The sequence below is a fragment of the Rhipicephalus microplus genome, chromosome 9 (genome assembly GCF_043290135.1).
Source record: "Rhipicephalus microplus isolate Deutch F79 chromosome 9, USDA_Rmic, whole genome shotgun sequence".
NCBI classification, from domain to species: domain Eukaryota; kingdom Metazoa; phylum Arthropoda; class Arachnida; order Ixodida; family Ixodidae; genus Rhipicephalus; species Rhipicephalus microplus.
Window position 1 is genome coordinate 1,237,305 of NC_134708.1, and position 16,158 is coordinate 1,253,462.

Here is a 16,158-nt window from a genome sequence, read left to right on the forward strand (position 1 = left end):
AACTGCGAAAGTGCGCACACCTTCAACGCTTGACCAATTAAAGCGACGAAGCTTTCCACAATTTCTGCGGACAAAAATCATCGTTTTGATGCTACGTTCGCAGCCAGTGCACGTGAATTGAAAATGAAACTACCCGTTTCGGCAACCATAGCGTGGGAAACCGTGGTTGCGGACACTGCTAATGCAGCGGGAATAAAGATGTAAAAAAATGCTACAAGCGTTTTGGTTTTCCTTCCCAAAGAATAGGTAACGTTGTTCCTGTTGGTCTGGGTACCTTGGCTATACTTAGATGTTAAGTTTTAAGTCAGCCTTAAGCAAAGCTTTGATCCGCGCTTTCCCGGCAACCGGCTGTGTCGTCCCATATATTCGCTTGTGTCCCAGGAAGATATACGCTAGCTATTTTGACAGAAATAGATTTTGCTAGCTGTTCTGACGTTGAAAATTTTAGAGATACAAGTAGTACGTTTGCACCCTTTCGAGACTCGCACTTTTTACTGTAGTTAGAAAACCCTACGCTCTTGTGTCGAGCCACTTCAAGTTGGTATTAGACTGCGCAGCGCCGATGTTTTCTCGCGATGTTTTTCTCTTGGTGCAAAAGAAGAAAGAGGTGAAAATAAATCAGAGCGACACTCCCCCCCTCCTCCCGACGCAGAAATCTCCCAGATTCAGAATCTTCGACCTTGGCAGGTATGGATCGCTGTCGACCTGACCAACTCTCCATTTCCGAAACAGTAATTTGGCATGAGTTGATATGGTTTCGTTATCCAAAACTCCACGAGGAATAAAGTTTTGATGCGTTAAACCACAAACAAACGAAGTGAAATACTCTTAATGCTCTTCGGTGCTGGCTTCTTTCCTATTGTGCGAGCAGTGAAGCTAGTGATGCTAAAGTCAGCTAAAGTGTAGACTAAACATGTTTGTTATAATTGCAGTATGCATGTACTATATAAGTGCAATAGTCAATTTTGAAAAATTCAGAGTGAAAAATTTTCAACAATGCATGCCACTTTTAATCATTGAAAAACCTGTGACAGGTCCTGGAAAGTCCTTGAATATCCTTGATTTTTCGCTTTGGGAACTTGCACAAACCCTGCTTGACTATCTTCTGGCTATTTTTGTGTTCCCCCAATTTGAATCAAATCAGAAACACAAAGAAAGCCTGTTAACTTGACACTTGTTAATGAAGAAAATTAGATGATTTGGACGTATTCTTTGATCCTGGCTAGCCAATGTATTGTTCAATAGCATCAAACTCTTGTTAACTCAGTCACATTTGGACAGAAGTCCTTTGATATGGACTATTTTCAAAGTGCACCGAGCAAAAAGCACTGCAAAGGAGCAAAAACAGCGCTTGCGGACGGAAACGAGGTGGAACAAAAACAGCGCTTGCGGACGGAAACGAGGTGGAACTGCTACCAGTGTGAACTGTGCTGGTAGCGTTCCGGCTCAATTTGGAATTCGTGTATTTTAGGAACGTTAGGATGGAGAGGTCTTCAGCTGCAGTCGCATTGAGAGCAAAGTCACAAGTGACGTAAATTGCAGCTTTTACACTGCTCCTAAGTACAAGATTTACATTCATGCAGAAAATTAAAGTGTACTGACATAATAGACATTTATCTCTTGATACCTTCGAAAGTTATGAATTCGATTCATTCCGACATTTTTTCCAGTCAAGTCCTAATTAACCGAATTTTCTGCATAGTATTTTCTGACAGGAAATATACAGAGTCATACCTTATTTACAAGTTCAATACACTCCAGCCAGCAGGCATAAATGGGGGCTCGTGAATCCATTCGATATAGTAGATACGAAACGAAAACCAGTGAGAGCACAACCTCTTTCTAGACCCTACCCTTAATAGGTGGTACTTCTTTTGAGAAGCAGAGAAACTTGCACCCCTCTCTTGCTCTTTATTTACAGAATGCTGGTTAACTTTCACGCATATGGCCAGAGGGAGCAGTTGCCTTCTCCCCCTCCTTTATTCGAATAGGAGGAGAGGGTACAAAACGGAATCAGTTCTAGCCCTGAAGGAGACGAGTGGACTCGCCAAAACGACGGCTTGAGCACAAAACCCATGTTTAGGAGTTTGTCGATTCGAGCAACTGCGATTTTGGGCACCACAAGTCTGTGGGTTCAAGACCTTTTAAAGAAACACTCGTAAAAAGAGCCCATGGGCCTTTTTCAGATAGGTAGTGTGTGCATGCGCGCCAGTCTCGAGGAGGCACAGGCCATGACTTTTGGTGGCAAAGCGTGACAACACATGTGGACCAAGCTACATCTGGTGCCATAAACATGCAAATATTTGTGGCACCAGATGGCGCCTGAATAGAAGCGCGAATGCAGGGCTCCAAGATCGCCTACCGCCTTGAGGAGGACAATTTCGGAGTCCAAGGGCCACCAGTGTCGATTTCGGCACTCTCCACTTGGGGTGCTGTTCAGACTAGGAAAAGGCCCATTTTGCAACAGCGCAAGAAACTTGGTCATAATGTGCTGAACGCTTTGCTAAGGTTAACAAATCATGCTTAAATCTTAGCAATTCTTCTTTTGAGATGTTGACCCTGCACTTATTTACATTATCACTCTAAAGATTTAGTCATTGAAATAAAAACCTCGCAGTGTTTTTTTTTTTTTTGGCAATCTCTAGCCTGTAGCTCCGGTTGGCTAGTTTTCCCAATTCCGCGGTTATAGTTTGTCCTTTTGACTTCACAACCTTGCCTGCAAACACGTGAGTCATGCATTGTAGTGCAGCATACGGCTGGGAGTTTCACAGTTAAGTTTCAGAGTCAGCTAGGAATTGCTCGCTCTTCTCTTGATCCAAAAGAAACTTGACCCAAATGCACACACCATTCATAATGAATTGAATGGGGCAGCATTGAAACGAACACACAAATAATGAACAAGAAAACACGCGACAAGTGTCTTTTTTTGTTCGTGTGCATTCGTCCTAACGACACCCCATTCAATCCATTATGAACCATAACCAACTAGCCTACCTTTCCGTTATTTTGCACATACCATTGGCTGACTTGAGCACCTTGAAGTGCTTAGTCACCTCTGTACTAGAGCTACACTACTATAAAATTGCACCAGTATGCTCGTGATCACTTGGAAAGTGAGCCGTGCATTCGAGAAAAAAAAAACAAGCAAAGAAAGCGGTCAAGGTTATGAGATGCAGTCTCCCTGCGAGTTTCACTCCTGCTTGATGTATTCTGAAAACACTTGCGGCTGTCAATTTGGGAGCCAATAAACTCCGGTAGTGAGGTCATTCAATGATTACTCGAAAATTTGTTGCAGGGCCCCTTCCAGGGGCGGTAAGGCCACCGTTGCGCTCATGCCTATGACGGTGAGCTTAATTGGTGCAATACCCTTTGTTGGCATTTCTTTTGCTTAGGATGAAGTCTGATGGTGTCATAAAAAGCACTTTTCTTGATCACTTGTTGAAGGTTGAGCCTATCTTAAAGGGACACTAATGAACAAAATTATTTTTCGCATGTTAGTATAGTACAATTTCACAATCCTGAAAACACCACTTTTACCTCAATACGATGCTTTGTAAGCGAGAAAACGTATGAAAAGAAAATTTGGTTGGCGACACCACCTCAAAATTCCCGCACCAAACACCATGACGTAAGAAATTTTGAAAGTGTTTACTGGGTCCTAGGTAGCTCCCATTGAAAAAAAAATGAAGTTCATTGCAATTTGTGGGTGCAATAAACTTAGCATACAAAGTTTCAGAAAATTGCTTCGAGCCAATGCCACAAAAATACCGAAAATATGTTTTGCAATTTTTACGGCAGGTGTGGATAATTTGGTTCAAAGTTTAAAAATGAAATTTCAGCCTTTATTTTCTCCGCTAATGATAGTGAAACTTATGGCACTAGAGTTCTAAGAGCACAGTTTGTCAATCTAAATCAAGTCATTGTACCTCTTTAGGGTTCCTTTTAAGTCTCAAGTCAGCGCTCTGCAGAAGACTTTGTGCAACAATGACTCACGATTGCGAATCTTCTGGTGGGTCCTGCTTCCTTTCGAACACCTGGCGCATCATGTAGTAGAAAGGCCACATCTTGACTGGCCTCTGGAAGCGTGGAGTGCGGAGGCGCCGATTCAGCAGCTCCTGCTTGCGTATTTTGAAGTACTTGTCACGCATGTTGCGCCACTTGCTCATCGCCTTGTTGCCTGTAAAACATTTTTCGCAGTATACTTTCTGTTTTGCCACAAGTTTTGACAGCATTACCAAGCTTTCTAACTGCTACATTATGTCTGACAATGTTAGATATCTCCTAATGGCCATATTCATTATTTCAATGATAGTACCGGTTTGTTTAGAGAAGTCCTATGTGTATTAACATGACCTCCGAGATTGCGGGTGCGCGGCGGGTTTCTCTCCGGCCGGTTTCCCTCCGGCACAGAGAGCGCGTGCTTCCCGAAATGAGCGAGGTTCGCTCTTTTCTCCGCACCGTGGCGCTCTTTCTTTCAGTGAAAAAGGCTGCCGCGCTGTTGGCGAAGCTGTCGAAATGTCGAGCCAAACTGTACGAGAAGCGAATGCAATGCTTGGGCATATATATTGTTACGGTGAATCGACTCAAATTGACTTGTTTTGCTGTAGACTAGCACCGCCCATGTTAGAGCGCTTATAATTGCGATGCCTCTGTGAGAATTCTGCATGCGCTCGAAACTATACTTCGAAGCTCGCGGGCTGTATAGTAGGGGGGGGGGGGGGGGCACTGGGGAAAAACAAAGAAAAACGGCAGACCGCGGGAGACCTGCAAACGCGAGAGACCTGCGCACTGGAAATAAAGGAGACTCCTCCGTTCATACAGTTCACGAGCGGAGCCGTCAAGGTCACCCCCTTTTGGCACTAGAAGTCGAAGGCTTACTCGGAAGAGCGTCTGGCAAGAGCAGAGGTTTGGGCTTGGACGCGGGCAGATGCTGGAGGCTGCAATAAAGCATACTACAGCTCTTCCTTCCCGCTGCCACCATGCACTCGAGTCATCGAGGGGACCTATTTCGAACCTCAAACATCTTCCTTCCTTAGCTAGTGTAGAAGCTAGTCGAGGAGAAGGAAATTAACTGGCGCAGTCGACGTGGCGTGAAGAGCTCGTAGTGAGGAAGGTGCTAAAGTCCGGAAAGCTGACAAGACGCTCACCGCCTTTGGGACCCGCTGGTGCGCTGTGAGCAGTAGCGTCAAGACGCTCACTGCTTCTGGAACCTGATGGTGCGCAGTGAGAAGCAGCATTGGAATTAAGCACGAGCCTGCTGATCAACTTTGGAGCCATGAGCTGGGAAGGGCAAGAGTGCTGCGCGTCGGTAAACGAGAGCCGAGCAGAAGAGACAGCCGGCGCGGCTGACTTCAGACAAAGACAGGGGTGGTCCGGTCCTGCATCAAAGGATTCGTCGCTACCAGCGTTGGTGACGATACGGACGCCGTTCCCACCAACGTGGTCATCGGGCTACTCATTACTGCAAGGTGAGGCCTGCTTTGTGGACTCTCGAGGCCCCCAATTTTTTTTTTACTGAATGCACTTGCGTTCAGGCACACTGTGGGAGATGGCGGACTCAGATAGAGATGCGATAGGAGACAATGTTAGCGAATCGGATCACACCCGCGAGTTGATGTCTAAGATAGAAGCGTTGAAGCTCAAGTTCGAGCTGCAGAAAATGAGGTCGTCGCGTGCTTCATCACAGGTGCCGCAAAACCGGAACTGGCATTCTAGTATCGCACGGTATGCAAAAGAGCTAGAAGCAGTCCTTGCGCCCATGCCCAATGATGAACCTATAATTGCCGTTTGGTTGAAACATGTGGACGCTCTTCTTGCGGCATTGAGTATACCTGAGGAAATACAAGGCATGATTTTGCTACCAATCTTTGATATGACAAGTTGTGTACGTTCGTTGCCAATCAAGCAGAAGCAGGGGTAATGTCGTATTCAGATCTGAAGTCTATAGTGTTAAAGGAGCTGCGTAGGACTCCGAACGAGTACCGTCATATGTTTGTGGAAATCAAAGGAGAAGCAGGCGAGTCTTGGAGCCAAGTGACGGCGCTCCTAGAGACTATGTTCCCCTACTACTTGAGAAGTAGAGAGGTGGAGTCGTTTGAAGATCTTCAGGAGTTGCTAATCGCTGATAGGCTAAAGAAGTTAATGCCAAGTGAGCTCGCTCTGCTCACTTTTACTTCAGCAGGAAGTAAAGGGCTGGTTAAAGCCAAAGGACATTGCAGAAGTAGCCGCCAATTTTGAGGAAAGCGTACGCAGCGGCAGGCACGGCCATTACCGCAGTGCCGAACCAAGAAATTTGAATTATGGGCCGCAAGCCAAACCAGTTGCTAGGACAAGTTTCAGCCCTAATTTAGGAGCGTGTCTTGGCTGCGGAAAACGACGCCACTTTCTAAGAGATTGCGAGCTCTCACGTTACACAGCTGCTAACAAAGCAGAGGTTTTATGCGTAGCTCCACAGAATGAGCGGTAATTTGAGAACCGAACCATGTCATCGCAGCGCTCTGCCGTTATGAAAAACTCGCTGATGGGGGATCCGCAGATCGCGATTTTTGTGGAAAAAAAGCCCTGTTTCGCACACGTTGATTCAGGTGCTGATGTGACCATGTTGCAAGAGAATGAAGTGTCCGCTGAGATTTTGGGTCAGAGTACTGGCACAATAAGGTTAATCGATGCTTTTGGGTAAGGTGTTACCTCCCGTCTAGTGTGGGTACTTCTCGGACTTCCAGTCCCACGATGAAGTGTTGCTGAGCCGGTGAAATTGCGATGCGCAGTGACCAATCAGTTGAATACGAGTGTGCCCGTGCTTACTCCCGCAAATTGCGAATGTCTTCGTCGTCACTGGCAAAAGCCACTGAAAGATCTAGAGGGTAATGCGTGGGCGATCTGTGTAAGAGAGGATAGTAGACCGGAGCAGTATTCACTGATGAGAGAGCCAGAGCATGCGCAATGAGATTCTAGCTCTAGCGCTAACGCTGTGCAGCGCACAGTGAAGAAACAAGACGGCCAAGCAAAGAAGCAGCAAACGACTACGTCCGCGTCAATTGTACCGCAGGCGCAGTTGAGAAGTGTCAATTCCCCTGCGGCATGTACTAATGTGGAGAGTGAACGGCGTGGTCCATTTGGTGGAAATTATCTTGACTGAGAGAAGGAACGCGATGAGTCGTTTGCTGATGTGCGGTGCCGGGTGGAAGAGGATTTGCGCGTCAAGGGAACTGATGGGGAGCAGTTAGACGGGAAGCAGTCACGCCAGTCAGTGGTACGAGAGTTGCACCAAGACGAAGTGTTGGTGTACAACAACTCTTGTGGCTGTAACTTCTCAGAAAAGAAAACGAGAAAGCGCGCTAAAAAGCGGCTAGCATTGGGGTTTGGCGGTAGAACGAGGGTGGTGGTGGTAAAAACTTTATTTAAACAAGGGATTCGGGCACGTCTTGGTGTGCAAAAAATGGGCAACTCCACCTCAGTAATCATCTTTGTTGATTACTACGCGACGAGATAGATGATCTGTTTTGGGACGTCGATGAAATGTTTTTTCTACAAAAAGCGATATGAAGTGTGTTACAGGTGCGGTGAGCTGGGACATCGATCTGACGTGTGCGACAACCCGCACGCAAAATGCAGAAGTTGAGGAGTGGCCAAGGACCATGAATGTACACCGAGGGGCCGCAAGGAGCATGTAACCAGAGACAAAAGGTGCAAAGAACTTTTCTGGTCACCTTATATAATGAAGAAGCGATAGTGGGAAATGAAGCTTGAAGAAGCACGGGAGCTGGAGGAACGATGCAAGGCCGAAGCGGGCACGCAGCAGCACAGCAGGACAGACGGGGTTCAAGATCATTTGAGGCGTAAATCCAAGCATTACAGTGGATCAAGAGGGCGCTCGGAATCCTTCCCAAGATTGCCATTGCTAAAGAAGCAGGAAGTTTCTCACAAGGCACAATGTCAGCACTGTCAGTGATTGCGCCCCAAAGAAGTCAAAATCTACTGGACCACAGGTGGGTTGTGTAACTGAGGTCTCCCAGGATACTAATAAAGAGATGATTAATGCTCTTAAAAGGCAAAAGAGGTTATTACTGGATCAAAATGCAGAATCGCGCAAACAGCTTGATTAGATTAAGGCACAACTAACCAGTAAACCAGGGAAGGAGCTGGAAAAACCTCGGGTAGCAAACCAACCGCCTTTAAAGAAGAAGAGGGCTAAAGAAACCGAAGTTGAAGAAAATCACAGAGCGAGAATTGAATTGCAGTCATTTCAAGGCTAAGCTGTACTGGAACAAACGAAACAAGTACAACACTATTGAGAAAATTAAGGCTGAATTCGCTAGTACAGACCGACAGATAGAATGCCTATGCCAAGTGCTCAAGCTCAAACATGATGACTCTGCGCCCCTGTAATAATACGACTCGGCAGTGGAACTGTAGAGGTTGCTCACGTGAACGTGTGGTTTTACAATCTTTTCTTACCAACGCCGATCGACAATAGGTCCAGGAGTGTGGGGGAAATGCTAAATTAGCTCGTTACAAATCTTTTGCCAGGTCAGGTAAGGGTACCCAAGTTACAACCTTTGTAAAGAGATAAATTACGGCATTGCAGCACGTGGTGGAGAATTCGCAGACTGATCATTGTTGCATCCTCTCGAATATGCCGGATAAGCTGCAATATCTAGTAAAGAATCGTCTTAAATAAAGAGAGCATGTGCAAGTTGCTCGGTCGGAATCTGTTAAATATTATTTCGGAAGAGCGACGAAGACGAAGAAGAGGACTAGAACGTGCCCAGATTGCGCCCCCACATTCCATTTTGCTTTTTTTTTTGTTTTGAACCTAGCGTCTAATAAACAAGACATTCTCTACTACAGCTTTGCTTCCTTTTTTTCAACATTATGGTGCCGTGATCAGGATTCAAACAAGCAGTTGAAGACCCCTAACAAAGAGGCGAGCTCCCTGAAGAAGACTGCTGATCGATGCGGTGACGCTGGGCAACGAGCGAACGATCCACATCATCACGAGACTTCAATTCCCGACGTGAAGACATGGAAAAGCTACGACAGAAACGCTCGATGGTTCGAGCGGCGGTCACCAGGATCATTAACGATATGATGACTCTTAGGTAGACGGAACGAACGCCGACCGGTGAGCTAAGCGATCTTTTTAACCTGTTGAAGATGAAGGGGACTCTGTTAACGAACCTTGACAGCCAGATAGAAGAGTATGTGGCTGAAGATAACCTTGAAGATGAGATTCAAAGCGTTGGGCAATACCAAGATTCTATCGTCCTAGCAAAGTTCGCGCCGAACATATTCTATCTGCACCTCAAGTCGTAGCTAGGCACGCATCTCATGATGACTCTCCTCCAGCCCGTGCACATATTAAGCTTCCTCAGCTTGATATACCGAAGTTTCTTGGTGAATCCATTAAATGGCCTGAATTTCGGGATTGATTTGAATCAACTATTCCCCAAAACGGGCACTTCGCTCACGTAGACAAACTGAAATATCTCTGGATCTACCTGTCTGGTAAAGTGGAAGGTGTCAGTAGCGGCTTGGCTACAACAAACGAAAGTTATAGCTTAACTATAGATCTTCTGCAAAAAAGATTTTGCCATAAATTCCTGATTATGAACGACCACATGCGCCGACTTCTCTGCCTATGTAAAGTAAGCTCATCCGAAGATTTTGAAAGGCTGCAAAGGCTGTATGAAGAGGTGCAAACTCGCATGAGATCTCTTCATAACCTTGGTGTCGAAAAGAGAGAGTATGGAGTGTTGCTCAAAACGGCAATAATGCAGAATCACCCGCAAGAAATGGTACTTCGTTATACTCAGCGCATCTTGTCTTCGAAAAATGCAAATGGTGCTACAGGCCAACTAGATGAGTTGCCTATTCTTCTTGAGCCTGAAAGTGAGAAGCCGAGAACAAGCGGTGCTGATGACAGTTGATCACCGAGAACGAGCCCTAACCGGCAAACCAAAATTTAAGGAAGATAGCCAAGGTTCAGCGTCTATGTTTAACCGCCAAACTCTCTCCGGAGAGTTCTTTGTTCTGCGATGATAAAGGTTACACGGTGAATGACTGCCCAGCTTAGCTAACGCTAGACGAGAAGAAAGAGAAACTGCGCAAGTTGGGATGTTGCTTCCGATGTGCCTGACGTTTTCGCAGAGCGAAGTAATGCAGAAGCTGGAAGAGGTTGAGTTGCGCAAAATGTAAGGAAAGGCACATCACTTCTATGTGCGACCTAAAATGGAAACAGAAAAAGAACGAAACGCAGACCACTGTTTCCAGCTCTTCTGTGGACGCTTCAAAGAGCAAAGTACTCCTACAGACCGGGAAAGTCTGGGCTCAAGGCACTGGAAGGAAACGCCTTGTAAGAATGCTATTTGATGGCGGCAGTCAATGCAGCTTCACCACAGACAAGTTGTCTAGAAAGCTAAAAGCCACCGTGTTAGCCGAAGAACAGCTGTCTATCTCTGGATTCAAAAATATGTCTACACCTCGGCAATCTTATCGGAGAGTACGAGTGATGCTGCATAGCCAGTATGACTCAAACTCAAAGGAAATCAAAGCTATAGAAGTCCCGCAAGTATGCAGTGACCTGTCAGCACCGAGAGAGACAAATGTACTTGAAAGAATAAAGGACCAAAACTTACGTTTGGCTGACGTCACTGTATTCAGCGTCTCACCTAAGCCTGGAATATGCGTGCTTATAGAAGCTGACTATTACTGGCAACTCGTCAGCGATAAAATTCATCGACTGAATGACTCCTTGATTGCCGTTGAAACCATCGTGGGATGGACACCACATGGTGATACCAGAAGTTTGCCGAAACTTGAACAGCCAGACACTGTAAGGGCCTTCAATGTATGTCTAATGGAAGCCAACGTCTCCGAGTAACTAAGAATATTCTGTGAAGTGGAGCATCTGGGACTGGCTCACGAAGAGATACATTCGAAAGATGACGAATACGTTCTGAAGAACTTCGTGGAATCAACTGTTAAAACCAGTGAACGCTATGAGGTTGAACTTCCTTGGTGCAACAATTATTCCGAGCTTAAACACAACTGAGATGTCACTTTGAAGAGGTTTGAGCCTCTACAGAGAAAGCTAAGTCGGGAGCCAGAGTTTCACAAGGAATATCACACTACGATAAGGAGCTACAACACTACAACTTGTGGTGACGCAGCTGGTGGCTGGGTAACGACATCAACAGGTGGCAGAAAACTGCTACATTCAAGCACTGGGCAAGTGGGAGTCTGCAGTGGGGTCGGGGATCCTTCTGGCAGTGGACTGATGCTGCTGAAGTCACCCACGACCTATGGCTGACTCTGCTGAGGAACCAGAAATTCACCATTGCCCGATGCCTGAAACTGCTCAGGTACCAGATGTCTCCGGTTAGGAATAAGAGCCCATGCGTCCGTCTGTACCACATAGGAGTGTGACTGCTGCACTGGGATGATCACTGTGCCCGCACACTTTGTGTCCCGAATCCACACTCCCCCCCCCCCCCCCCCTCCTCCAGAAAACGTAAATCCTTCGCAGCGTGCCAACGGTTGAAATCTTGACACTGGCGGCAACGTTGGGCCGTGTCGCGCCTGTTGAAGTCGGCAGCGCAAGGAGGCTTGGAAACAAGTGTGGCTGTTGGCACAGGAACGCGAGTCCGGAGGCTGTGTCCCATCAGCAGCTGAGCAGGGCTGTAGTTGGTGATGCCAGGTGCGTTGGGGTATGATAGGAGAGCCAACGGCTAGTCCAGAGACTTCTTGAAAAGGTCCTTGACGCACGCAACATGCGCTTGACTTTACCGTTGGACTGAGGGTATCTGGGACCGGTGTTGACATAGGAGAAGCTGCAACTCTAAAAAGAAGGCGCGGAACTCTGCCGACAAAAAAATGTGGTCTATTGTTGCTGACGAATGTATCAGGTATCCCATGCATACCTGCCAGGTCTCCCGATTTGCCGGGAGACTCCCGAATTTCGACCGCTTTGTACGATTGTACGACTGAGATAGAAATCTCCCAGAAGTGCCCACGTGTTTGCCTCAAAGCGGGCTCTAGTTTGGCAACCTAGCACGAATGCACACGCACGAAGTGCCGATTGTCATCGCCATCGTTGAAGAGCTCGAATGTGCCTAGTCGACCAAGCGGAGCCGTCGCAAAAGCAAGCGAGCCTGCCAGTACTTCTCCGAGTATGTGAATGCAGCGCCGCCGCTCTGTGAGCTATGAGGCGCAAGGCAGGTGTGGTGGCGCTAACGTCAGATTCTGCTGTATTTTCCACGCTGATGTCGCTGAGTGATAGCACTGACACCGCTGGCACACCGACTTGCCGTTCTTTCTCTGAGCATTGCTTGTGTTCTTATGTCGCGAGCGCTGTTAGCGTGGCTAGCGCTGTGTCGCGTTGCTGTCTGCCATGGCTTTCAGCAAAGAGCGAAAAAATATCTTCAGGTGTTCTTGAAGCAGTATACGGCAGAGTTTGGTTGTGTTATCGTCTCGCGGAAAGGTGAGAACCAATGCGAGCGGCAGTTCAGCATTGTGAGGAAGACTCGAACAGAGTTCCGCGTTTCCATGCCAGACAAGGCACTTGGGCAACTACTTCAGGCCAAATGTCATAGCCGCGGACCGTGTTATTCACAAGTATATTTTGAGGAGTTTTTGAAGAGGGCCAAATCTGCCACAACAAAAATTGGGCAGTAATGTAACTGCGAGTGACACAGCTTGGACTGTTCTTTGAGTGACAGCTTGGACCAGCATGGCGCTAAGGTTGGACTCCATATGCAGTTTCTCAGTGAAAAAAAAAACATTCTTTTGGCGAGGCGAAGTGTTGGAGTGGCAGCGGTGAACATTGTTATGCCCGACAGTGCTCGAAGGACTTCTAACTATACCAATATTGTGCCATAATAACTCCATAAAAATTCATTCTTGAGAAAAAGTGTGTAAAAAATTTCATCCACCGTGACCCCCCCCCCCCCCCCCCCCCGTTTGCATCTCCCTAACGCCTGCGCTGCCAACCTGGCAGGTATGCCCATGTCTTGCAGAGACACTTTTGATAATAGAGATCACCGCCACGGACGTCGTTAAGCGAAACGTCAGCCCTTCGGGGTACCTCGCATAGTAGTCGACGAGGAGAAAGTAATCTGCTTCGTCGTGATGAAAGATGTCCACCCCGACCCGCTCCCAAGGGCGGCTAGGCATTGCCGTAGTTAGCAGTGGCTCTGCTTGCTGGACCCGCGTGGTGGCGCAATTTGGACAGTTATCCACTATGGTCTTCATCTGGTTCCCCATGGTTGGCCACCAAACAGCCCCCTTAGCGATGGCGCGGCAGCGGTTGACTCCGAGGCGGCCATCGTGAATCAGGGACAGGACGTGCTTGCGCAGAGAAGTGGGCACCAGTAGGCTTCTACCGCAGAGGGAGGCCGTCATTGATAGTTAGCTCAGCACGTCGAGCCCAAAACTGGCGCATGTTGAGGGGCAGATTCTGCTTCCGAGGCCATCTTGCTGGTAGTAGGTCCTGAGCTGAGTGCACTCCCAATCTGCAGACTGGTGAGCTCGAAAGTCGAAAGGACCACAAAGGTGGTAGGGATAGGTCGGTGAAAAGGGCTGGAAGGACCTCTCGAGGTGGCGTTTCCGGCAGGGCTAGCATGACAGTGCCAACAAACTTGACGATGCCAAGGGCAAGGATGGAGGGATAGCCGAGAAAAGGTTGCTCTGGACCTTCGACGACGTATAGCCATGCGTTAATTTGCTTGCCTTGCCAAAACAGAGCTGCGCAGGAGGTGCCAAGAAGCTTCAGGGCTTGTTTGCCGGGCCCAAAACGTTCACCACGCAGCTTGTTCAGTACGGCTGGGCAGCCAGGAAATGTACGTGGCACCACCGAGACGTTGGCGCCGGAGTCCACCTTGAAGACAAGAGGGTGCTCGTCGACGTGCACTTCAATGTAGCCTCCATTATGAACCACCGCCGCGACGGCGTGCAGCTCCACAGATCCGAGACGCTTCTTTGAGCGACGCACCAACGCGAAGTGGCCTCGCTTCTTGCAGTGACTACAAATCACTTTGGCAGCTTGGCAGTCCTACCGTAGGTGAAATTCGTGACCGCAGTTTTGGCACTGCCCGCCGTGACTACTGCTCGAAGCTTCCATGGCCTCGCCGCTGTGGCTCTTCTTGCCAGAGTCCCATTTGTCATGTCGTCCGCTTGGATGCTGTGCTGGTTTACGGCAGGTAGCCGCATCGACGTGAGATGCCGAGGGCGTTTGCTCAGCGGCGAAGGTCAGTCGTTGTTTTTCACGCTCCGCGTCTTCGTGTTGACGGGCTTGCACAAATGCATTGTTCAGGGAGAAGCTTGGGGTTTGGCTCAGTTTGTTCGAGAGTGCAGCAAACCCACGACGCGAAAAAGGCGCTCTTTGACAGCTGGCGACGGATAATTGCACTTGCGTGCCATGTTTTGCAGGGCTGTGAAGAAACTGTCGACTGTCTCGCCGGACTGTTGCGTCCACTTGTGGAAGCGAGAACTCTCGTACACCTTGTTTACTGGGTGGTGAGCCGCCAGGTGACTTCCGCGTACGACTCGTAAGCGTCTTCGCCAGACATCAGCGAACTGAGGACAACGCGTGCCTTGGAACCCATGTAGTAGAGGAGCGTCCTAAAATGCGTCTCGTCCGGCGCTGCGTGTATGCGGGTTGCGAAAGCGTAGTCCTCGAACTATTGTGGCCAGGGAAGACACTCGCCTGCATCGTCGAAGGAAAATGGAGGCGGGCTCCGGAGACTGGCTAGAGCGAAGGCAGGAACTGGGAGACCGGTGACCGCGGGGGTGAGACCAGGAAGACGGGTGACCATGCCGTTGGGAAGGGAAGCGTCGTTGTTAGCCTTGTTTAAAGGCAGGAACCATTGATCCCACTTCTTACACCATGTAGTGGGCGCATTCGAGCAGAGGCGGCCACGGACGTAGGCAAAAGCCGGATGGCCGCAGTAACGAGACGCGTGCATGCTCTGCGTTCCCTGCACAAGGTTTGTTAGTACACCATCCTTTATGTCCTTTATGTACACAATACCATAGAGGGCGCCCCAGACCTAACAACACTGGAGTGATTAATATTGTCACGGTCAATCACAAGCACTGAGGGTTTATTAAACCACCGAGTAGCTAGATGTAGGACTATGCGTCAGTCGTGGCTGGCTCTCGAGCAGAGAAGAAACACGCGATCTTCTTTTTTTCCTCCAGATTGAGGGCCGTTCTTGCAGTCAACCCACTACGTGTGGGTGGCATTATCCCCCTTTCGAAAAGTAAAAAAAAAATCCCAAAAGTGAAAAAAGAAAGTACATAGCACCACCCCGTTGTTACAACATAGGCGCATAAAAAAAAAGAAATTTGAAATTCGGATAAAGTAAATGTGGAGATTAAAGAGCATGTCAATTTAGGAAAAGTCAATGAACGAATAAGCAAGTTCACAAACTTAAATAAATAACACAAAGAACGGCGTACGGTAAAGAGAAAAGTTACGAACAATGTGCAATAAATGGTTTCATGAGCAACACACGAACGACGTTCGGCCTCGGTCGTGTCCTGCTCCGTGCCTGCAGTGTTGAGTGAGGAACCACTTCCTAGTTCACGTCACTGACACGGCTTAACACTTTAGGCCAAAGTACCGGCTTAGTAACTTTTAACTAAGGCCACGGCGACCGACAGGCGTCCACACTGAAACTTGGTCTCCGGGGTAGTAAAACACTTCTTTGTGGCGGGTGTTATAGCGTCGTGCGTCTGACTGCTGTTGCTGGCCGATGTGCAGTCGCGCGAGCGTGCCGGGCTTCCTCAGCACGCTCTGCGAATTCTTCGGCGTCAGTTGCCAACTTGTCTTCATATTGACATGGTAGCATAGAGTGCAGCATGGTCTCCGCTTCGCGGCCGTAGAGAAGCCGAAATGGCGTGAATCGCGTGGTCTCTTGCACGGCGGTATTATACGCGAAGGTCACATAAGGTAAGATCCAGTCCCATGTTTTGTGCTGTACGTCGATGTACATTGAGATCGTGTGTGAGAGGGTCTTATTCAGTCGCTCGGTAACTTTATTGGTTTGTGGGTGGTATGTAGTTGTCTTTTGGTGTCTGGTGTTGCTCAGTTTGAAAACTTCGTCCATAAGCTGTGTTGCGAATGCCGTTTCTCTGTCCGTTATTATATTGGAAGGA

General features: G+C 48.1%; 1 protein-coding gene across 7 annotated transcripts in view; it reads right to left on the reverse strand.

The window, feature by feature from the left end:
- The window catches only part of LOC119163313 (uncharacterized), a 217,758-nt gene that overhangs the window by 137,119 nt on the left and 64,481 nt on the right, over positions 1-16,158 (reverse strand). For all 7 annotated transcript variants that reach the window (XM_075872944.1, XM_075872943.1, XM_075872942.1 and 4 more), the window contains one exon: positions 3,994-4,177. In XM_075872944.1, coding sequence (XP_075729059.1) covers positions 3,994-4,177 — 184 coding nt within the window. The remainder of the gene's footprint in view (positions 1-3,993; positions 4,178-16,158) is intronic.